The 26,320-nt window shown below is 27.8% G+C and overlaps 1 protein-coding gene across 1 annotated transcript in view; it reads right to left on the minus strand.

The window, feature by feature from the left end:
* Positions 1–23,143, minus strand: part of pfkfb2a (6-phosphofructo-2-kinase/fructose-2,6-biphosphatase 2a) — a 37,833-nt gene extending 14,690 nt beyond the window's left edge. Inside the window, exons 1-8 of the mRNA XM_073822577.1 lie at positions 23,003–23,143; positions 22,737–22,878; positions 16,865–16,990; positions 12,404–12,500; positions 12,026–12,092; positions 8,262–8,336; positions 7,986–8,042; positions 5,913–6,037 (exon numbers count right to left, since the gene is read on the minus strand). Of these exons, the coding sequence (XP_073678678.1) occupies positions 5,913–6,037; positions 7,986–8,042; positions 8,262–8,336; positions 12,026–12,092; positions 12,404–12,500; positions 16,865–16,990; positions 22,737–22,794 (605 nt within the window). The 5' untranslated portion in view covers positions 22,795–22,878; positions 23,003–23,143. The remainder of the gene's footprint in view (positions 1–5,912; positions 6,038–7,985; positions 8,043–8,261; positions 8,337–12,025; positions 12,093–12,403; positions 12,501–16,864; positions 16,991–22,736; positions 22,879–23,002) is intronic.
* Between the last annotated feature and the right edge of the window lie 3,177 nt (positions 23,144–26,320).

Genomic DNA, 26,320 nt, shown 5'->3' on the forward strand with positions numbered 1-26,320 from the left:
ATTATTTGCGATCCACGATTTAAAGTCCCGATCTGAATAATGATTTGAGAATCATTCAATTTGCGAAGTGATTCACAAACCCGCTTCGAAGTTCTGATCTAAATCAAATGATTCACAAACCCGCTCTGAATTTCTGATCTAAATCAAATGATTCACAAACCCGCTTCGGAGTTCTGATCTAATTCAAATGATTCACAAACCCGCTTCAAAGTTCTGATCTAAATCAAATGATTCACAAACCCGCTCTGAATTTCTGATCTAATTCAAATGATTCACAAACCCGCTTCGAAGTTCTGATCTAATTCAAATGATTCACAAACCCGTTTTGAAGTTCCAAACTAAATCTAATTATTTTTGATCCCCACTGCAGAATCCCGATCTGAACAATGATTCAGAGCGTGGATCCGTTCTGAATCAAATCAATTAAATGATTCGCAACACGCAAATTAACGTCCTGATCTAAAGCAAATGATTTGCGATCTGAAGTCCCGATCTAAATCAAATTATTTGCGATCCACGATTTAAAGTCCCGATCTGAATAATGATTTGAGAATCATTCAATTTGCGAAGTGATTCACAAACCCGCTTCGAAGTTCTGATCTAAATCAAATGATTCACAAACCCGCTCTGAATTTCTGATCTAATTCAAATGATTCACAAACCCGCTCTGAATTTCTGATCTAATTCAAATGATTTCCAAACCCGCTCTGAATTTCTGATCTAATTCAAATGATTCACAAACCCGCTCTGAATTTCTGATCTAATTCAAATGATTCACAAACCCGCTCTGAATTTCTGATCTAATTCAAATGATTCACAAACCCGCTCTGAATTTCTGATCTAATTCAAATGATTCACAAACCCGCTCTGAATTTCTGATCTAATTCAAATGATTCACAAACCCGCTTCGAAGTTCTGATCTAATTCAAATGATTCACAAACCCGTTTTGAAGTTCTGATCTAATTCAAATGATTCACAAACCCGCTTCGAAGTTCTGATCTAATTCAAATGATTCACAAACCCGCTTCGAAGTTCTGATCTAATTCAAATGATTCACAAACCCGCTTCGAAGTTCTGATCTAATTCAAATGATTCACAAACCCGTTTTGAAGTTCCAAACTAAATCTAAACATTTGTGATCCGCACTGCAGAATCCCGAACTGAATAATGATTCAGAGCGTGGATCCTTTCTGAATCAAATCAATTAAATGATTCGCAACATGCATTTTGAAGTCCTGATCTAAAGCAAACGATTTGTGATCTGAAGTTTAATCTAAATCAAATGATTTGCGATCCACAATTTGAAGTCCCGATCTGAATCAAATTATTTGAGATCCGCGTAGCAAAGTACCGATCTGAATCAAAAATAATTTGCTAAATGCACTCCGAAGTCCCGATCTAAATGAAAGGATTTGCATCCTGGGCTCCAAAATTGTGATCTGAATAATGATTTGCGAACCATCATGTCAGTTAAGGAATCAGAGTGCAGACTGCGAATCATTCAATTCGCAAAATTATTTGAGAACCCGCTTCGAATTTCTGATCTAAATCAAATTATTTGCAAATCCGTTTTGAAGTTCCAAACTAAATCAAATGATTTGTGATCCGCTCCCCAAAATCCTGATCTGAATAATGATTCAGAGTGTGGATCCGTTCTGAATCAAATCAATTAAATGATTCGCAACACGCAAATTAACGTCCTGATCTACAGCAAATGATTTTCGATCTGAAGTCCCGATCTAAATCTAATTATTTGTGATCCACGATTTAAAGTCCCGATCTGAATAATGATTTGAGAATCATTCAATTCGCGAAGTGATTCGGAAACCCGCTTCGAAGTTCTGATCTAAATCAAATGATTCACAAACCCGTTTTGAAGTTCCAAACTAAATCTAATTATTTGTGATCCGCACTGCAGAATCCTGATCTGAATAATGATTCAGAGCGTGGATCCTTTCTGAATCAAATCAATTAAATGATTCGCAACATGCATTTTGAAGTCCTGATCTAAAGCAAACGATTTGTGATCTGAAGTTTAATCTAAATCAAATGAATTGCGATCCACAATTTGAAGTCCCGATCTGAATCAAATTATTTGAGATCCGCGTAGCAAAGTACCGATCTGAATCAAAAATAATTTGCTAAATGCACTCCGAAGTCCCGATCTAAATGAAAGGATTTGCATCCTGGGCTCCAAAATAGTGATCTGAATAATGATTTGCGAACCATCATGTCAGTTAAGGAATCAGAGTGCAGACTGCGAATCATTCAATTCGCAAAATTATTTGAGAACCCGCTTCGAATTTCTGATCTAAATCAAATTATTTGCAAATCCGTTTTGAAGTTCCAAACTAAATCAAATGATTTGTGATCCGCTCCCCAAAATCCTGATCTGAATAATGATTCAGAGTGTGGATCCGTTCTGAATCAAATCAATTAAATGATTCGCAACACGCAAATTAACGTCCTGATCTACAGCAAATGATTTTCGATCTGAAGTCCCGATCTAAATCTAATTATTTGTGATCCACGATTTAAAGTCCCGATCTGAATAATGATTTGAGAATCATTCAATTCGCGAAGTGATTCGGAAACCCGCTTCGAAGTTCTGATCTAAATCAAATGATTCACAAACCCGTTTTGAAGTTCCAAACTAAATCTAATTATTTGTGATCCGCACTGCAGAATCCTGATCTGAATAATGATTCAGAGCGTGGATCCTTTCTGAATCAAATCAATTAAATGATTCGCAACATGCATTTGGAAGTCCTGATCTAAAGCAAATGATTTGTGATCTGAAGTTTAACCAAACTGTGTTCCAAAGTGCCGAGCTGAATGATGATTCGAGAATCATTTAATTAATTTGCAAAATTATTCACAAACCTGTTCTGAACTTCTGATCTAAATCAAATGATTTGCGATCTGAAGTCCCGATCTAAATCAAATTGATTCGCGATCCACGATTTGAAGTCACAATCTGAATAATGATTCGAGAATCGTTTAATTTGCGAAATGATTTACAAATCCCTCTGAAGTTTTGATTTAAATCAAATGATTCACAAACCCGCTTCGAAGTTCCAATCTGAATCAAATAATTTGCAAAAAGGCACTCCGAAGTCCTGATCTAAATCAAATTATTTGTGATTTTATGTCCCAATCTGAATCAAATGATTTGCTATACGTGATCTGTTTAGAGCACTTCTGAGCGTTAATGTTTTATGACAATAACTGCAAAAAAGTTGGATGTTTACAAGTAAAATGTAAATATTTAGATTCCAAAGACAATATCCAACAAAAATCTACTTACTGCTAACTAGTGAAACACTTCATTAATATAACTAGCTGTGCCTTAAAATAGATGTTAGATGGAAACACTGTGCATTATGATCAAATTTGTAGCTTAATCGACTATATTTTAAATAGTTTGACCACTGCAGTTCAGTTGGTGACAGAAATCAGCTGAACGCATCCAGTCATCTCTCACCATTGAAGTCAATGTTCAATTTATCAGTATATATTGCAATAAACATCAGAGAAATTATTGTTGCATCTGATTGAACTAGTTAATTATGGCATCATATCAAAGAGAAGTTATAGCTGAAGAAGCGAAGAGATAAATTAAAACTAAACAGGAAAATTAAAAAAAACTAGAAATGCTGCTTTAGCAGCTAACATGCCAATTTAAGTTGAAGTAATAAAATTACTAAAACTAAAATAGAACTAACTGAAAACTATAAAATATAAATATTTAAAAACGGAACAAACTTACTAAAGCGATTTTTAAAAGTTTTTTTTTTTTTTTTATAATTTTGCATTTTATATTTTCAGTTCTCAAAATATTAATAACTACTACAATAATATATAAACAAATAATAAACTAGAACTGTCGATTAAAACAAATCTAAATTAATTTCAGGAACAACATACTGTGGGTTTTTTCACTTATTTTTGCATATTAAATTAACTGCACCATAATGTTGTTTCCCTTTTTGAACCTCACATTTGTAAAGAATATAATAAAGGTTTAGAAACAAAAACAAACTGCAGTGTATTTTTATATAACAGTGTTCTGGATGTTACATCATTTAATGAAAGATGTCTAAAGGCATCTGCGTCTGTAACCACTACAATGGGCTGAACTTTCCAAGCAAGATGATTCCATAATTAAAGCCAAAAGCCACGCAAGAGGAATTTTACAAATGCCTTGGACTGTCCAAACATCCTTACAGGTTTTTTAAAGATTCTAGGTTAATATTTAAACATCATGACATAACTTTAACATAACTTAATCAACTAAAAGATATTTATGGTATATTATCATGACCAAACAAAAACAACGTGCTAATAAATAAACAAAATACATTCAGTACTGTACTGCTCTCTGCTGGAGACTGAGTGGCATAACTACAGATCAGCTAAAGCTGATTTAAATGTCATGAACTGATGCAATTGAATATTTTCACACGTTTTTTTTAAAGTGTACAGAAAAGTAATAATTTTATTTGATCAAAAAATAAGGGGAAAAAAGTTGCCTCAAGAAGAAGTCTTACCAAACGTCTCCTCGGTGATCTAGATGATGTTTCGGAAAAATAACAAATGCATGCTTAAAATGGAAATAAAATCATACTTGTCATGGTAGACCGGGTCTTGTGGCTGATATATGAATTTACTGCACTCGATTCTTTTCAGGAAATCCTCCATCACACACTTTTATTATTAGTTTATGCTGCAGTAATTTTATTTTTATTTTTTATTTTTTTGTATTAAATGTATTGTGTTTTTGACATTTTATTATTATTTTTTAACTACTTCTATTTAGATTTATTTTCATTTCACTTTATTCAACTTATTTCAGTTAGACTCCATTTTAATATTAGTTTAACTTGTAGCAGTTAGTAGTTTTTAAAGTGCTTTTTAAATCATGTTTGATTAATTTTAAAATATATTTCTTTTTAACTTTGTAATTTTATTACGTGCTTTTGTCATGTCTATTTAAATTATTTTTAATTTTAGTTTAACAGTTTTAGTAATTTTAGTACTTTAATTTAAACTTATTTCAGTTGCCAATATTAATACTAGTTTAAGTTGTATTCATTTTATTATATGATTGTCAGTTTTTTATATTTCTAGTTAGCATAATTTTATTTATTTATTTATTTATTTATTTATTTTTATAATGTACTGCTCTCTGCTGGAGACTGAGTGACATAACTACAGAAAAGCTAAGATGGCTTTTGAGTCATGCATGTAATGCTGAAATTAAATATTTTCATATGGTTTCAAAAAATTGTAAAATACAGAAAAGTAATCATATTTTTGACATTTTATTATAATTTTTTAATATTTATATTTACTTTCATTTCAGTTTATTTAACTTATTTCAGTTATTTCCTGTTTTTAAATATTAATTTAAATTGTAGTTAGTATTAATTAGTATTAATTTAAAAAATAAATACATTTTTTTTACTTTAATATATTTTAATTCCAGTTTTTAGCCATTTTAATCACTGTAGCACTTTAACTCAACTTATTTCAGTTAGTTAGCAATTTAAATATTTGTTTAAAATTTAGTAATTTTATTACGTGTTTTTGTCATGTCTATTTAACTTTCATTTATTTTTAATTTTTGTTTTAATAATGTTAGTACTTGTACTTAAACTTATTTCAATTGCCAATATTAATACTAGTTTAAGTTGTATTCAGGTTATTATTTTTATTTTATTTTTATTTCAGTTTTTTGAGTCATGAATTGCTGAAATTGAATATTTTCGTATGGCTTCTAAAAAAATTGTAAAATACAGAAAAGTATTAATTTTATTTTATCAAAAAATCTAAAGGATAAAAAGTCTTTGAAAATGTCTCCTCAGAGAAAAATAACAAATGCATGCTTAAAATGGAAATAAAATCGTACTTGTCATGGTCGTCTGGGTCTAACGGCTGATATGTGACTTTATAACACTCAATCCTCTTCAGGAAATCCTCCATCACGCTCTCTCTATCTCTCTCAGGATAATCAGGGCTGGAAACCTTCACATCCTGTACAGAAAAAAATAATGACATGTTATAATACATGAGATCCCTGCTGTCCAATGATGTTAACTTCATTTTTATCATCACCAAGATATATAGGTTTATGTACAGACAAGCCCAAAGTTATTCATACCCCTGGCAAATTAACGTCACTTTTATTCAACCAGCAAGTTGTTTTTTGATCTGAAATGACACAGGCTTTTCCCAAAAGATAATAAGACGATGTACAAGAGGCATCATTGTGGAAAAAAAATATTTCTAAACTTTTATTTACATTTGAACAAAAAGTGGCATGCCCAAAATTATTCATACCCTTTGCAAACTGTCACAGTCTATGGGAAAATCCAAAGTTCTATACCATTCCAAATAGTCCAAGCTGTTCTAAAGCATCCTAATTACCCTGATTCATTGGGAACAGCTGTTTTAATCAACTCAACAGGTGAAAAACTGAAGCTCTCTGCTGGTAGTTTGTGGACAGTCATGGCTAAGACAAAGGAGCTCACTGAGGACCTGCGGCTGCGCATTGTGGCTGCTCACAAGTCAGGAAAGGGCTATAAGACCATTTCTAAATGTTTTGAAGTTCCAGTGGCTACAGTGCAAAGTATTATTAAAAAATACAAGACGTTCTGCACTGTAAAAAAATCTCAGAGGACGTGGTCAGAAGCCAAAAGTGACACCTGTGCTGGCCAGGAGGATAGTGAGAGAGGTAAAAAAAGAATCCAAGGATCACCACCAAGGCCATCCTGATGAATCTGGGCTCTGCTGGAGGCAACTTCTCAAGACAGACAGTCCAACGGACACTGCACATCACTGGGTTCCACGGACGCAGACCAAGGAGGACACAGGAGGCACAGAAAAGCCCGCTTGGCCTTTGCAAATGCTCATCTGGACAAAGAAGAAGACTTCTGGTCTTCTGTTTTATGGTCAGATGAAACAAAAATGTAATTGTTTGGCAAAATGATGTAGCCTTCATTTGGCGTAAAAAAGTAGAAGCCTTCAACCCTAAGAACACCATCCCCACTGTCTTAGCCAGCCGGTGGACCAGGGAATCTAATCACAGTAAACGGAACCATGAAAAAGGAGCAATACATCAAAATTCTCAACAACAACATCAGGCAGTCTGCAGAGAAACTTGGCCTTGGGCACCAGTGGACATTTCAGCACAACAACGACCCAAAACACACAGCAAAAGTGGTGAAGAAATGGTTAACAGACAAAAACATTAATGTTTTGCAGTGGCCCAGCCAGAGTCCTGACTTAAATCCAATTGAGAATCTGTGGAGGGAGCTAAAGATCAGGGTGATGGCAAGGAGACCCTCCAACCTGAAAGAGTTGGAGCTCATCGTTAAAGATGAATGGGCAAAAATACCAGTGGAGACATGCAAAAAGCTGGTCAGCAATTATAGGAAGCGTTTGATTGCTGTAATAGCCAATAAAGGCATTTCTATTGATTACTGAGAAGGGTATGAAAAATTTTGGACCTGCCACTTTTTGTTCAAATGTAAATAAAAGATGAGTAATATATATATATATATATTTTTTTTTTTTTACAATGATGCCTCTTGTACATTGTCTTATTATCTTTTGGGAGAAGCCAGTGTCATTTCCGTTCCAAAAAAAAAACTTGCTGGTTAAATAAAAGTAACTTTAAGTCACAATTTGACAATGGGGAATATTAATAATTTCGGGCTTGACTGTATGTGCGTAGATTTTAGGTGTGTAATATGTATATTTCTTTGAATTTGTTTAGCATTTTGCATCAGTTTAAATAGTTCTGCAGTATGATAAATATGTTTTTAAAATGCAAATATTTTCTGTGGTCTCTCAATTAAAGCTTCATAATTATAATAAAATGAAGAAAAGAACATCAAATTCCCCAAAAAGTGTCTTGTTATCTAACCTCGACAACTTCTTGTAATATAAAGTAGTGATTAACATTAATGATGGCACTCACCAGTATGTTGGCAGCAATGACTTCTGGGTCATCGCAAAGTGACTCCACAAAAAACACCTGAAAACAAAACCAAAAATAATCACATCAAAAACTGCAAGAATGTCTCTATTCCAGTTTATGAAAAAACCCAAACTAGGCTGACACAGGAGCTTTATTGATCTCTGGATGCTCTGAACATCTAGTGCTTTGTTTCTCCAGCAGAACCTGACTACTGCTACATAAAGAAGTGCTTAGAGTATATTTCAGTAAGCGAATGATATTCACAGATCGTCTGACCTTATATGCTTTTTGCTTGGCAAAACTCAGGATGAGGTTCCTTCTCTCTCTGGTTGTGTTTGTGGCATCGAAAACCTGCCAAGACAAATGATCACATCAAACGATCTTGAAGAGAAATAAATTAGGAAATATCTAATCAAATATAATACAAGTATTTTATTCATTTGTTTACATCACAAGTGCAATTAGGTACCTAAAGCATTTTATATAGATTGAATTTATTTTGTGCATTTTATGCTCTTTTTTTTAAATGGTATCGAAACTGGTACAGCAAATCTTTATGAAATAATGGTATGGATTTGAGAATTCCTAATGACAATGTGATATGATGAAGTGTTTAAACAGCATCTGGGACAGTGATTTTTTTTAGTTTTATTTATATATTATTAGTATTTATGAATAATTTGGATTAGCTTTTTTCTATTTTCATTTTAATCATTTTCTTTTTAAAATATAGTCGATTAATCATTTTTCATTTTATATTTCTGTTCAGCTTTAATTAATTTTTATTATTAATACATTTTTTGTAATTGTTGTATTTCAACTTAAAAAGAAATTTTAAACTTAATTATTACAGGCTTATGTAATTTCTTTTAATATTTTTATATAGCTTTATTTTTACTTGTAGTAATTTTATGTACATTTGTCATCTGATTATTGTTTGTTAAACATTTCTATTTACCTGTAATTTATTTTCATTTCAGTTTCTAGTAGTTTTACTTATTTTACTATTGAAACTTTTTTAGTTGTAGTTGCCAACACAGCATTTTATTATTAGTTACGCTGTAGTACTTTTATTATGTGTTGTATTTTAATTTGTAGTAATTGTGTTTGACAGTTTTTAAAAAAAATATTTTCTATTAAGATTTATTTTCATTTCAGTTTATTATTCAACTTATGGAAACTAGCTAGCTTAAATTGTAGTTTTACTATGTGCTTAGTTTTTTAGCAGTTTTAATAATTTAAGTACTTTAACTTCAACGTATTTTAGTTAGTTTGCCAAATTTAGTTGCTTTTGTCATTTTTTATTTTTTTACAAATGTGTCTATTTACTTTAAATTATTTTTAATTTTAATAATGTTAGTACTTTACCTTAACTTATTTCTGTTGCAAATTTAAATATTAGTTTTAGCTGTAATAATTTTTTATTTTCATATTTCTATTTAGAATTAATTTATTCAGTTAGTTGCCAAAGCAGCATTCTTAATTCTATATTTTTCATCAAATATTATATTTTATTTCAGCTGTACTTCTATTAACAAAACGTTTTTTTATTTTTTATTTTATTTTAGTTTTTAGCAGTATTAATAATTTTAGTACTTCAACTTCAACTTATTTCATTTAGTTAGGACATTTTCATATAGTTTAAACTTAAGTAGTTTTATTATGTGCTTTTGTGATTTTTATTTTAAAAATACATCTACTTAACTTTAATTTATTTTAAATTTTAGTTTTTAGCTGTTTTAGTAATGTGAGTACTTAAACATACTTCAGTTATCAATATTAATATTTATTTAAGTTGTAATAATTTTATTATATTTATTATTTATCATTTTTTAAATATTTATAATTAGCATTATTTGTTTTCATTTCAATTTTATTTTTAATTCTGTTTTTAGTAATTTTATTTCAGTTAGTTGTCAAAGCAGCATTATTAATTCTATGTTTCATAAAACTTTATATTTAATTTTAGCTTTACTTCTATTCACAAAAAGTGTTTTAGCCTGAAGTAATTATTATGTTAATTTTTCATCAAATTTTAAATTTTATTTTTGCTTTATTTCTATTAACAAAAAAGCTTTAGCCTGTATTTTTTATTAAATTAAAAAAAATATTTGTTTTTAAAAGTTTCAATAATTTCAGTACTTCAACTTGTTTTAGTTAGTTGCCAATTTTAATATTAGTTTAAATGCAGTAGTTTGATGTGCGTTTCTCATTTAAAAAATAAAAATAAAATAAGTTTAAGTTAAAAGTTAATAACTTTATATAATATTAAATTACTATACTACAATTAATAAATATAGTAATAATTAATAACAATAATTTTATTATATGATTTTGCAATTTTTCATATTTCTATTTAGCATTAATTTATTTTATTTCGGTTTTATTTTTTATTTCAGTTTTTAGTAATTTTATTTATTTCAGTTAGTTGTCAAAGCAGCATTATTAATTCTATATGTTTCATAAAACTTTATATTTAATTTTAGCTTTACTTCTATTCACAAAAAGTGTTTTAGCCTGAAGTAGTTAATATTATGTTAATTTTTCATCAAATTTTAAATTTTATTTTTGCTTTATTTCTATTAACAAAAAAGCTTTAGCCTGTATTTTTTATTAATTAAAAAAAAAATTGTTTTTAAAAGTTTCAATAATTTCAGTACTTCAACTTGTTTTAGTTAGTTGGCAATTTTAATATTAGTTTAAATGCAGTAGTTTGATGTGCGTTTGTCATTTAAAAAATAAAAATAAAATAAGTTTAAGTTAAAAGTTAATAACTTTATATAATATTAAATTACTATACTATAATTAATAAATATAGTAATAATTAATAATAATTTTATTATATGATTTTGCAATTTTTCATATTTCTATTTAGCATTATTTATTTTATTTCGGTTTTATTTTTTATTTCAGTTTTTAGTCATTTTATTTATTTCAGTTAGTGCCAAAGCAGCATTCTTAATTATATATTTTTCATCTAGTTTTATATTTTATTTTAGCCTTATTTCTATTAAAAAGAAATATTTTAATAATTTTAATTAACAAGTAATTTTTAATAATTAAAAAAAATATTCTTTTTACCTTTAATTTATTCTTATTAAAGTTTTTTAGCAGTTTCAATAACTTTTGTCATTTTTTGAAGGTGTCTGTTTAACCTTAATTCATTTTATTTTTTTAATTTTAGCAGTTTTAGTAATGTTAGTATTTAAACTTATTTCAGTTAGATATTTTAATATTAAGTTATTATTAAGTTAATGATTCATATTTTAGATAATATAAAATGACTATAATTAATAAATAATTAATTAACAAACAATAACAATCATTTTATTATATGATTTTGACATTTTTTCATATTTTTATTGAGCATTCGTTTATTTTTATTTCAGTTTTTAGTAGTTTTATTTCAGTTACTTGCCCAAAGCAGCATTACTAATTCTATCTTTCAAGTCAAATTTTATATTTTATATTTTAATTTTAAAAATGTTTTAGCCTGTAGTCATTTTATTATGTGCTTTTATCATTTTTTATTAATTTAAAAAATATATTCGTTTTACCTTTAATTTTTTTTCAGTTTCAATAGCAGTTTTAGGAATGTTAGTACTTAAACTTATTTCAGTTAGATATTTTCATATTAAGTTATTATTAGGGCAATAACGAATAATTTTATATAATATAAAATTACTAATCAATAACAAGACTTGTATTATATGATTTTGCCATTTTTCATATTTCTATTTAGCATTAATATATTTTTTATTTCAGTTTTTTTTAGTAGTTTTATATCATTACTTGCCAAAGCAGCATTGTTAATTCTGTATTTTTATTCAATTTTATATTTGATTTTAGTTTTACTTCTATCAAAAAATCTATGTATTTTTAGTTTAAAAATAACAATAACACCACTGATCTGATCTGCAACGCTACACTATGAAACTACTGCATATTTATGCTACCCAATTAACACAGAACACTCCTGCACACATTAATATTTCAGTATGTAAGTCCAAAGATAAACGTGTCCAAAGAGCAGAACTTACAGCGATCTGCCCTCCCTCCTCATTCAGATAAGATTTCACATCCTGTAGAGCCACAATGGCACACTGTCTGAGAGAAACAACACACGGCCAATCATCAGACCAGAACCAGAACTGCCACAATCAAACTACACTCAATGCTACCGACTGATATTGACTCAATTCATCAAACACTGTACATCAAATCAGAATCATTTAAAAGGAAACAGTTTGTTGTGAACATTACATTATATTATGTCACACAGTGCAACTTCCTCCTGATCATATCCTGCAATGGTTAAGAGTGATTGAGGCGAGTTATGCTGTTGTAAAAACATCCTCTGTGTCAGAGGTATTTGTGTAATGTAGGTGTAAATGTGTTTGAATGGTGTGGATACTCACTTCCTGATTTTCATGGCCTCTTCATTGTCATGACGGAAGAAGTCGTAAGATTTGTATGACTGAACCGCCTCACGTCTATAAACTCCCAGGTTGAAAACTGAAAGAAACAAACAACTCTTACAAATATATGTGACCCTGGACCACAAAAGCAATCTTAAGTCGCTGGGGTATATTTGTAGCAATAGCCAAAAATACATTGTATGGGTCAAAATTATTGATTTTTCTTTTATGCCAAAAATCATTAGGAAATTAAGTAAAGATCATGTTCCATGAAGATTTTTTGTAAAATTCCTACTATAAATATATCAAAATGTAATTTTTGATTAGTAATATGCATTGTTAAGAATTTAATTTGGAGAACTTTAAAGGTGATTTTCTCAGTATTTAGATTTTTTTGCACCCTCAGATTCCAGATTTTCAAATAGATGTATCTCGGCCAAATATTGTCCCATCCTAACAAACCATACATCAATAGAAAGCTTATTTATTGAGCTTTCATATGATGTATACATCTCAGTTTTGTAAAATTTAACCTTATGACTGGTTTTGTGGTCCAGGGTCACATATAGGGAAAGTGGCATAAAAAAATATGCATAAAAATAATACAAAGGTAATGGCAACTTTAGGTTGTTTGCACATGACGTCATTGCTGTGGCGCAAAATGCAGCTGGAGGGCAGGGTGTGATTTTTCTCTATAGGAATCAGCAGAAATTTAAAATGGTATGCATTGTTTATGGATGCTCAAAATGGACAAACTGAGAAACAACAAGGAGCTTTTATCGTGTATGAAAAAATGTGGTGCTCATAAAGAGGGAAAGGAAAGAAATCGACTGAAAAGCGCAGGAAAAATGGCTTGTAAACTTCCGTCTGTGGTCAGGAGGAGAGTCAGATAATGCTTGTGTGTGCAAATGGTTAAGAAAAGATAATATGTTAAGATATTAATAAAGAATTAAAGCTGCAAGCTGCGTTGACGGGCCCTCGCCATCTGCGCAGTCGCCATCCCGATAGCATCAGGAAAACGGTGACCAGCGGGCACATACATTCCAGTGTGGATTTAAAGTTTACGCATTGAAAGGGTTACACTTTAAAATCAACATACAGACACACACACACAATATATAAAATGTTGCCATCCAGTTTCATTTGTTAACATTAACTATATTAGTTAACATGAACAATAATTAAATAGCATTTATTAATGTTAATTAATATTAAGCTAAAAAAAAGGATTCATACATTATTAAAATGTACATTTGTATCTTTTAACATTAGTTTATGTACTGTGAATTAACATGAACATGAACACACAAATATTTTTTACAAATATTTAAAAGGCTATATATTAAAAAATGCTGTAAAAATATATTGTCATTGTTAGTTCATGTTAGTTAATGCATGAAAGTGCTTTGGATGTATGGCAATAGACAATAAAGTGCTATATAAATGCCTCATTCTTTCAAAATATCTTTAAAAAAACAAGTTGAGTACTGTAATGGGGCGATATAAATATAACTCATCTTAAAATGGTATAATTTTTGGAAGTTTTGAACAGATAACAGTGAAGTTGGTCTTGTTGTCAATGAAAATACATGTCTAACAATGAAGATAAATCTCTCAAGCTACTTATTTTTATTAAAAGTTTTATTTTTCTTAATCTTTTGCTGTGTGACTGCATAGGACAAGTTCATGGTACAGCTCAGTAAAAACGTAACACAAAAAAAAAAACGATGAAAGACTTGACTAAGTGACCCTTTATATTTTCTCAAAGATCAGACTCTCAAAGATCAAATATATTTATGTAGATCACTACATAAATGTGCATTTCTTCCTCAAAGATGGTCTTTTACAAAACAGCATGTTTTACTATCTCTCTCTATCTGACCTTTTCTCGCAATTTTAATGTTTATATCTTACAATTCTGCCTTTTTTTCTCACAATAGCGAGTTTATATCTCAAAATGATACGTTTATACACTATATTGCCAAAAGTATACTTTTGTGTAAAAAAAGTATACTAAGTGACTCACATATGTGACCCTGGACCACAAAACCAGTCATAAGGTTAAATTTTACAAAACTGAGATGTATATATCATATGAAAGCTCAATAAATAAGCTTTCTATTGATGTATGGTTTGTTAGGATCGGACAATATTTGGCTGAGATACATCTATTTGAAAACCAGAAATCTGAGGGTGCAAAAAAATCAAAATACTGAGAAAATCACCTTTAAAGTTGTCCAAATGAAGTTCTTAACAATGCATATTACTAATCAAAAATTACATTTTGATAGGTTTACAGTAGGAATTTTACAAAAAATCTTCATGGAACATGATCTTTACTTAATTTCCTAATGATTTTTGGCATAAAAGAAAAATCAATAATTTTGACCCATACAATGTATTTTTGGCTGTTGCTACAAACATACCCCAGCGACTTAAGACTGGTTTTGTGGTCCAGGGTCACATATGAACTTAAGTGACATCCCATTCCTAATCCATAGGGTTCAATATGACATTGGTCCACCCTTTGCATCTATAACAGCTTCAACTCTTCTAGGAAGGCTGTCCACAAGGTTTAGGAGTGTGTTTATGGGAATTTTTGACCATTCTTCCAGAAGCGCATTTGTGAGGTCACACGCTGATGTTGGACAAGAAGGCCTGGCTCTCAGTCTCTGCTCTAATTCATCCCAAAGGTGTTCTATCGCAGTGGTTTTCAATCCTGGTCCTGGGGACCCACTGCTCTGCACATTTTGTGTGTCTCTCTTATTTAACACACCTGATACAGATCACCAGCTCATTAGGAGAGAGATCCATGTACTTAACTGAGTGTGTCAGATAAGGGATACATACAAAATGTGCAGAGCAGTGGGTCCCCAGGACCAGGATTGAAAACCACTGTTCTATCGGGTTGAGGTCAGGACTCTGTGCAGGCCAGTCAAGTTCACCCACACCAGACTCTGTCATCCATGTCTTTATGGACCTTGCTTTGTGCACTGGTGCACAGTCATGTTGGAAGAGGAAGGAACCAGCTCCAAACTGTTCCCACAAAGTTGGGAGCATGGAATTGTCCAAAATGTCTTGGTATGCTGAAGCATTCAGAGTTCCTTTCACTGGAACTAAGGGGCCAAGCCCAGCTCCTGAAAAACAACCCCACACCATAATCCCCCCTCCACCAAACTTTACACTTGGCACAATGCAGTCAGACAAGTACCATTCTCCTGGCAGCCGCCAAACCCAGACTCATCCATCAGATTGTCAGATGGAGAAGCACGATTGCTCACTCCAGAGAACGCGTCTCCACTGCTCTAGAGTCCAGTGGAGGCGTGCTTTACACCACTGCAATCGATGCTTTGCATTGCACTTGGTGATGTATGGCTTGAATGCAGCTGCTCGGCCATGGAAACCCATTCCATGAAGCTGTCTGCACACTGTTCTTGAGCTAATCTGAAGGCCACATGAAGTTTGGAGGTCCGTAGCGATTGATTCTGCAGAAAGTTGGCGACCTCTTCGCACTATGCGCCTCAGCATCCGCTGACCCCGCTCTGACAGTTTACGTGGCTTACAACTTCGTGAATCGTGGCTGAGTTGCTTTTGTTCCCAAACGCTTCCACGTTCTTATAATACAGCTGACAGTTGACTGTCAAATATTTATGAGTGAGGAAATTTCACAGGTGGCACAGGTGGCATCCTATCACAGTTCCAGTTGGCCATGGAAGCGACTGGAACACCTGATTCCGATTATTTGGATGGGTGAGCGAATACTTTTGGCAATATAGTGCATCTCAAAATTTTTTCCTCATAATTACGAGTTTATATCTTACAGTTCTTGCATTTTTTTGTGCAATAGCAAGTTTATATCTCAAAATGACACCTTTTTCTTGCACTTGTGAGTTTATCTCACAACTCTTTTAACTCTTTTTCCTCACAATTGCGAGCTTATATGTGACCCTGGACCACAAAACCAGTCTTAAGTTGCACGGGTATATTTGTAGCAATAGTTAAAAATACATTATATTGGTCAAAATTATAGATTTTTCTTTTGTGCCAAAAATCATTAGCATATTAAGTAAAGATCATGTTCCATGAAAATATTTTGTAAATTTTCTACCATAAATATATAAAAACTTGATTTTTGATTAGTAATATGCATGGCTAAGAACTTCATTTGGACAACTTTTAAGGCGATTTTTTCAATATTTTGATTTTTTTGCACCCTCAGATTCCAGGTTTTCAAATAGTTGTCTCTCAGACAAACAATGTCCTATTTTAACAAACAATACATCAATGGAAAGCTTATTTACTCAGCTTTCAGATGACAGAATCTCAATTTCGACGACAAATTTACACTTATGACTGGTTTTGTGGCCCAGGGTCACATATCTCAAAATTGACTTTTCTTTCCTCGCAATCACGAGTTTATCTCATGCCTCATAATGACTTTACCTCATTTTTTTCTCTCACCTTTCGTGGGAACCCCGATCCAGTTGAGGTATCGTGTCAGCTTCTTAGATATGTATGTTTTTCCTCTGGCGGGAAGGCCGATCAATACAATAACAGTAGGGGAGTTGGTCATGTATGACGCCCATGCTATAAAAACAAACAAACACACATCATTTACATCTGTCAAAACAGTATGATTTATCAAATGAACATTCTGTTCCCATGTCATCATATTTGCATCAAAGATTCTCATGCCTGAAAATATGACGTTTATGAGGATTTTACTACGGGCAAGAAGCTTTCATGCCTCAAGCTATTGACTTCATTGTCTTATCTATTATTTATGAGAGTAGCTTGAGGCTTCTTGTATTTAATAACTGCCAAGTGTTTCTGAGAATGAAACAACTCATCAGCAGACCCATTTACTGTAACTACCTACTTCAGCATGGTTATTTTAATATTATTTGTGTACTATTGTAGTATTTGTTATTCATTTAAATTAGCTTTTATTTTTAATATTTTCAGTTTTAAGTTGTAACCATTTTTGTGATGTGGTATGTGCTTTTAGTTTTTGTTTCTTAACATTTCTATACAGTTTTAATTAATTTAATTATATCAACATAAACATAGCTATACAATTGTGCCTTTTTTCTCGCAATTGCTAGTTTATATCTTAAATATTGAGCCTTTTTATATCTTGCAATTCTGACTTTTTTCTCGCTATTGCGAGTTTATACCTCAAATTCAATTGTGAGTTTATATCTCAAATGTTTGGCCTTTTTCTCAAAATTATGAGTATATATCTCACAATTCTGACTTATATCTTGCAATTCTGGCTTTTTCTCAGTTGCTTGTTCATCTCAAATTTATGACTTTTTTCTTGCAACTGCAAGCTTATATCTCAGAAATTGAGCCTTTTTTTCCACATCTCAAAATTATTATTTATTGTAGAAAATCATTTGTGTTCTGTTGTAGTATTTGTTATTAATTTGAAATTTTTTATTTATTAGTTTTCAGTTTTAACAATTTTGTTATGTGGTATGTGCTTTTAGTTTTTGTTTTTAACATTTCTGTACAGCTTTAATTTCTATATAGTTTTAATTTTATTATATCAACTTAAACATAAATTTTAGTTATATCTCAAAATTGTGTTTTTTCCTTGTAATTCTGACTTTATTTCTCTTTGACATTTTTCTTGCAATTGTTTGCTTATATCTTAAATGTATTACTTTTTTCTTGCAATTGCGAATTTATATCTAAAAAATTCAGCCTTTTTACTATTTTGTTATTACTTATTTAAATATTATTTGTGTGCTATTGTATTTATTATTAATTTAAATTGGCTTTTATTTTTATTTTATTTCCAGTTTTAAGATTTTGTGATGTGGTATGTGCTTTTAGCTCTTTTTTAACATTTCTATACAGCTTTATACAGCAATTTTTATAGTTCTAATTTTGTTATATCAACTTAAACATATTATAGTTATATAACTTAAAATTATGCTTTTTCTCAAATTTTACCTCAAATGTATGACTTTTTTCTTGCAATTCTGAGTTTAAGTCTCAAAATTTTAGATAAACTGATCTCAAAATTGTTATTTATTTTAATATTATTTGTGTACTATTGTAGTATTTATTATGATCTGAATTAGCTATACATATATACACTTATTAGTTATTTTAGTATTATTATACTAAAAATATGCATACTATTACAGCATTTATTAACATTTTGAATTAGCTTTCATTTTATATTTCATGTTTTTTTAGATATTTTGATTATTTACTTTTTATTTATTTACTTTTTATATATTTTGTATAATTATATTATTATTATTATTATTATTATTATTATTTCAGTTTTAGGTTAAGTCATTTTAGGTTCATCATTTCAGGTAGTTGTCAAGGCAATATTTCTTGTTTTATTTTAATTTAATTTTCATTACATGTAATATTTATATTTTGTTATATTTAAAATAAAATATATTTAAAATAATAAACTACAGTAACAATAATAAAATAATCAAAAATATTTATTTTATCATTTAGAATAAAATATATTTAACATGTTTATATATATATATATATATATATATATATATATATATATATATATATATATATATATATATATATTTATATTTATTTATTTATTTATTTATTTTTTCACTTGTATATTATTTCTTTAATCTTTAAAAGTTTTTTTTTTTTTTTTAGTTAGCAAGAGCACTTCTGTAAATTGCATCAATATATTTGACTGGGTTGCTATAGGGTTGCTACGGTGTTCAGGATGATTGCAAGGGTGTTTCTAGGGTGTTCATGGAGGTTGTTTCGTGGTTTCTTACTGGCCGTACACCAAGTCTCTGTGATATTCTTGCCTAGTCATTAATATGTTCCTCTGAACTGAAGAAGAGAAACAGGACCCGACACGCCTCTTAACTGGGCTTTACTGTACATTCCACTAAAACTCCGTCTGGACCTAAAGCTCAAATTCCAATCTGATTTAGATTTCTCTTTCAGCTTGAACGAACATGTTAAAGCTCAACTCTCGGATGTGGGTCTGAATGACGAACTGCTGATTCTGAAAAAACTACAGTTTTGAAGTACAAAGTTCCCAGACGGCCAATACAATCACTGCCAACTAAAACAAGGGCCTTCTTACATATACAAGGATATATGTGATGTTTTTACAGAAAAACACATTCAAAACCATCATTTAATAAGCATTTACGATGTTACATATACTATATATGAATACTGATAGAAAGGGAGCACAGAAAATAAATGTATAAATATGTTGATTAAAATTAATTAACAAAATATTTAAATAAATATTAACAATTATACTGTAAAAAAAAAAAAAAAAAAAAAAAAAACACACATTACGTCTAATTTTGAGACGGTATTACTGATTATTTGATGAAATGAAAACACTTAAAACCTTAGACTTCATGTACAATATTTGTTGTATATTGAAATTTGATGTGTCAATTAGTATTGACACATTATGTTTTTCCGTAATGTTTTAGTCTCATGTATATACTTAAATTGATCTTCTAGAAAGAATTTTTTTTATCCGTACAAGACGTACAAGAAATGTTATCTAAACAAAAACTATAATAAAAATTAAAATAAATAAATAAATAAAATAAATGTATACAATAAATTAGATTCAAATAAAATAAGTATACAATAACTCATTAAAAAAAAGAATACATCTTACAGTAAAAATGTAAAAATATTTATAAATAAATAAATAAATCTAATTAAAATTGAATATACAGATTACATTAAAATAATGAACAAAAATGTAGATTAGAATAAATTATATTAAAATACATTAAAAATAAAATAATTACATATAAATATTTAAAAAATATTTACAGATTCATAAATAAACAACCAAATTCAAATAAATAAATAAAAAGCAGACTGAATAAATAATTAAAATTAGAATTGAATAAACACATTACATTAAAATAAATAAACAAAAATTTCGATTAGAATAAATATATTATATTAAAATAAATGTTAAAAATAATATAATATATTTACAAATATTTAAACAAATATATAATAAATCTTGAAATATATTTAAAAATATAATTACAATAATAAAGAAATAATAATTAATCAGATTAAAATCATTGCACTTTTTTTGATTTTGATTGTTTCCATTGTCCTCATTTGTAAGTCGCTTTGGATAAAAGCGTCTGCTAAATGACTAAATGTAATTGTAAATGTAGAATAACTAAGTATACAATAAACATTTAAAATAACCAAATAACTAAATAAATAATTACCACATCTAAAAATACAGTATAGGGAAAAAAAACTATTATTCTAAATATTTCCAAATAATTATATATTTTTTAATCATTTACTTTTTTGTATTATTACATCATCATTATTATTAATATATGATTAAAATAAATTACATTTAAAAATAAAAATTAAATAAATTAGACAAATAAAAATGTAAATAATTAAAATAAATTAATCAAATTTAAATAGATTAAAATAAATAAATTAGATCAAAATAGATTAAAAAATAATTAGGTATATAATAAATAAATTTAAAAATATTTAAATAAATATATAGCAAATCTTAAAATCTTTAAAAATAAATTAAAAATTAATAATTACAAAAATAATAAATTTTTTATTTTGATTGCTTCCATTGTCCTCATTTGTAAGTTGCTTTGGATAAAAGCATCTGCTAGTACAATAAGTATACAATAAACATTTGAAATAACTTATTAACTAAACAAATAATTGACACATATAAAAATACATTATAGGAAAAAAAATTACAATCTAAATATTTATAATTATATATATTTTTAATCATTTTGTATTATTATGATTAAAATAAATTACATTTAAAAATAAAACTTAAATACATTAGACAAATAAAAATGTACATAATTAAAATAAATTAATCAAATTTAAATAGATTAAAATAAATAAATTATTTTAAAATAGAGTTAAAAAAATAATTAGGTATATAATAAATATATTTAAAAATATTTAAATAAATATATAATAAATCTTAAAATCTTTAAAAATAAATTCATAATTGATAATTACAAAAATAATACATATTTGATTTTAATTGCTTCCATTGTCCTTATTTGTAAGTCGCTTTGGATAAAAGCATCTGCTAGTACAATAAGTATACATTAACCATACGTTATATGAAATAACTAAAAAAAAAGACTAAATAAATAATTACCACATCTAAAAATACATCATAGGGTTAAACTTAACACAATCTAAATATTTACAAATAATTATATATTTTTTTAATATTTTTTATTATTATGATTAAAATAAATTACATTTAAAAATAAAACTTAAATACATTAGACAAATAAAAATGTACATAATTAAAATAAATTAATCAAATTTAAATTAAATAAATTATATCAAAATAGATTTTAAAAACAATTAGTTATACAATAAATATATTTAAAAATATTAAATAAATATATAATAAATCTTTAACAAATAAATTAATAATTAGAAAAATAACATCTTTTATTTTAATTGCTTCCATTTACAAGTTGCAAGTTTGCAAGTTGCTTTGGATAAAAGCATCTGCTAGTACAATAAGTATACAATAAACATTTGAAATAACTTATTAACTAAATAAATAATAATTACCACATCTAAAAATACATTATAGGGAAAAAACAACACAATCTAAATATTTATAAATAATAAATATTATAATAATTTTTAATCATTTTGTATTATTATGATTAAAATAAATTACATTTAAAAATAAAAATTAAATAAATTAGACAAATAATAATTTAAATAAATGAATCAAATTTACATAGATTAAAATAAATAAATAATATCAAAAGATTAAAAAATAAATATTAGTTATATAATAAATATATTTTAAAATATTAAATAAATATATAATAAATCTTTAACAAATAAATTAATAATTAATAATTACAACAATAATACATTTATTAATGGCTTTTTGATGGCATTTTGATTGCTTCCACTGTCCTCATTTCTAAGTCATAAAACTAATTGTAAGTACTATTTAAATTAGTATACAGTCTTTATACATGAAAATAAGGGTCCCTCACATGAAGATGATGATTTTTGGAGATCTTTGCCATCTAAAAGAGAGAAAACCCTTGACTTACAACACAATAACTGTAGTCATCATAAACACTGACCACTAGGCTACACCCCAAATAATGGAAAATAACACCTCACTATTTACATTCAGCTACATATGAATGATGTACTTTGGATGAAGGTTACTAGTTTGAAACCCCACAAAATTTGGGTGACCACTGAGCATTTAATCAAGACACTGAATCTCAAAGTACTAAAATAAGCATAAAAAAATTAAAAAGTAACTTACAGCATTTCTTCTCATTGACTCTGGGCTCCACCTTCTTGCTGTCATTTGAATTGTCCATGACTTTTAGGTGCAAATCGAAGATCTTAATGGACAGGAGTGAGGGTCAGTACAGGTCATGAGAGGTCATTAGAGGTCAGTCCACCTGCGCAGGTACCACGAGAATGAGATTAGTAGGTCATTACCGGCCTGGCATCATTTCACATCCGCTGCTTTATTAGCATCCAAGACAGTGTAACGTTATGCAAATCAAAGCTGCGTTTACTCACCCTGCTGCGGAGAAAACACAAACACGCGGATCATTCCCCATTCAAACGCTGCTAAAACTGTGTTTCCATTAAAGCTCTGGGACAGAGCAGATTGGTGTGACCGCTGTGTTTCAGGAAGTGTTCGTGTCTGCTGGAGATGCCCACGGCAGTAGACCCGACCCACAGAAAAAGAATAATACAAGAGCTAGAACGGCGATTAGCATTGAGGGAGTAACAGAAAGGGCGGGGATTGCGGCGCGAAACTTGTTTGTGATTGGCCAGGCGTGAGCGGTAAAATAATAATTATTTTAAATTTGATTTCTATTATGTGTTCTTTAAGTTTGATAAGATTAATGCTTCTCAGTATGATTATTACAGGTACAAAAAATATCCAAATCGCTTCTGTGAGAAATGAGTTGTCACGTGACTCGTGTTACTTTTTTACAGCAGTGAGGTAACCAGATAAAGCTTTCAAATCAATTTTGTAGTAAAGAATGGAGCGCGTTTTAATTTGTATGTCAGGTATGAATAAATGAAAGGATTTTCTTTATTTGTATATATTGTGTAGTTTATATAACGTATATTTTGAAAGCGGCTCATTGCGGATTCAGATCGGAGATCCGCGAATCGCCCTCTGCTGGAAGAACCGTAGTAAACAATAACAAAAGTTAGTACATTTTGCCGCTCAACGGTCTGAACCAATCACGGTCTGAAGACGCTGGGGGCGGGGTTTGTTGCGCTCGTCTGATTGGATACAGTTAACATCAATCATAAAAGTGTGTGGCGTTTTATTATTTACATTTTATAATGCATAACAGATCAGTTCTTCCTATATATATTTAAATATGAATATTAATTAAACGTTTTCTCGAACTTAAGCACCACTTTGGACAAACAATTAGATTTGGATAGACAAAAGAACATTAGAAAATAATTATATTGTAAACACTACTATTTATTATGTCTAATTCTGAGGCCTGGCATTGTGGAAGTGTTCCTAAAAAGGTCAGTGTTGATATGCTGATTATTTTATGAAATTAAAACCAAAAAAAAAAAAAAACAATAATAGAAATCATAGAGGTATTATTTGTATTGATACATTATGTTTTCCATAATGTGTTAGTCTCATATGAATCATGTATGAACTTGTTAAAAGAATATTTCTAGACAGAAATGTTGTCTAAACAAAAACAATAGATAACTATGTAAAAAATAAAAATGTTTTAAAATAACTATGTATACAATAAAAATTACAATAAAATACATTTGAATAAAATAAGTATAAAATTAACTAAAATTTAAAAATTAATTTACACTTACAATACAACTTAAAATGTTTACAAATAAATAATAAACAAATTGAATAAGTACTAAAATTAGAGTTGAATAAAAAATAAAATAGTATGTAATATGCAATAAATAACTAAATAAATACTTTTCCACATATTTCAATTATTATTTAAGTATTATTAAATAATTAATATTTAAATTGTCTTTATACATGAAAAAAATTACATTAAAATAAATGAAAAAGATTAGAATAAGTAGATTACATTAAAACAAATTAAAAATAAAGGTATATAATATGCAATAAACATTTTAAATAAATAACTAAATAAATACTATTTTCCAAATATTTGAATTCATAATTTTAAATATGTAATATTTAAATTGTCTTTATACATGTAAAAAATTAAACATTAAAATAAATAAAAAATAGATTAGAAAAAGTAAATATTAAAATTAAATAATTAAGTATATAATATGCAATAAGTATGCAATAAACATTTTAAATAAATATCTAAATAAATAGCAGTATTTTAAAATATTTAATATTTTAATATTTTGTTTATACATCAATAAAAAAATAATTACATTAAAATAAACAAACAAATAACTTGATTAGAATACGTAAATTATACTAAAATAAATGAAAAACTAAATAATTAAGTATATAATATGCAACAAGTACGCAATAAACATTTAAAATTTTCCAAATATTTAAATTAGTATTGTTAATTATTTAATATTTCAATTGTCTTCATACATGAATAAAAAAAATAAAATTACATTTAAAAAAAAATAATTATTATAATAAGTAAATTATATTCAAATTCAAAAAACAATTAAGTATATATGAAAAGAAAAAAATTACATTAAAATAAATAAACAAAAATAAAGTAAAATAATTAAGTGTATAATATGCAAATAAAGAACTTAATAAATACTGTTTTTCCAAATATTTTAATTTGTATTTTTAAATATTTATTATTTAAATTGTCTTCATAATAAAATGTAATTATATTAAAATAAATAAACCAAAAATTTAGATTAGAACAATTATATTAAAATAATAATAATAATAATAATAATAAATTAAAAATAAAATAATTAAGTATATAATATGCAATAAACATTTGAAATATCTAAATAAATACTCTTTTTCAAATATTTAAATTAGTATTTTTAAATATTTAATATTTAAATTGTCTTTATACATGAAAAAATAATACAATTACAATAAAATAAATGAACAAAAATGTAGATTAGAATAAGTAAATTATATCAAAATTAATTAAAAATAAAATTACTAAGTATATAATATGCAATAAACATTTGAAATAAATAAATACTATTTTCCAAATAAATTACAATAAATATTTTTGTTATAAAAATATATATATATATATATATATATATATATATATTTAAAATGTCTATATACATTTATGTGTCTATAATATGTCTATATACATTTTTTAATTACATTCAAATAAATAAACAATTTCGATTAGAATAAGTAAAGTTCTATTAAAATAAATAAAAAATAAAATAAGTATATAATGCTTTTATACATGAATAAAAAAAATAATTACATTAAAATAAACTAAAAATTTGATTACAATAAGTCAATTATATTAAAATAATTAAGTATATAATATGCAATATTATACTTATTGAAATAAATATCTAAATAAATACTATTTTCCATATATTTAAATTATTATTATTTTAAATTAGATTAGAATAAGTTCTATTTAAATAAATTCATATACATGGATATACAAATGTAAATTACATTAAAATAAACAAAAGAAATTGATTAAAGTCAATTATATTAAAATAATCAAGTATTTAATATGCAACAAGTGTGCAATAAACATTTAAATAAATATGTAAATACTATTTTTCAAATATTTAAATTAGTATTATAAAATGTTGAATATTTAAATTGTCTTTATACATAAATAAAATCTGTAAATTACATTAAAATAAATAAACAAAAAAATGATCAGAGTAAGTCAATTATATTAAAATAATTAAGTATATAACATGTAA

Source organism: Garra rufa, chromosome 18 (assembly GCF_049309525.1).
Source record: "Garra rufa chromosome 18, GarRuf1.0, whole genome shotgun sequence".
NCBI classification, from domain to species: domain Eukaryota; kingdom Metazoa; phylum Chordata; class Actinopteri; order Cypriniformes; family Cyprinidae; genus Garra; species Garra rufa.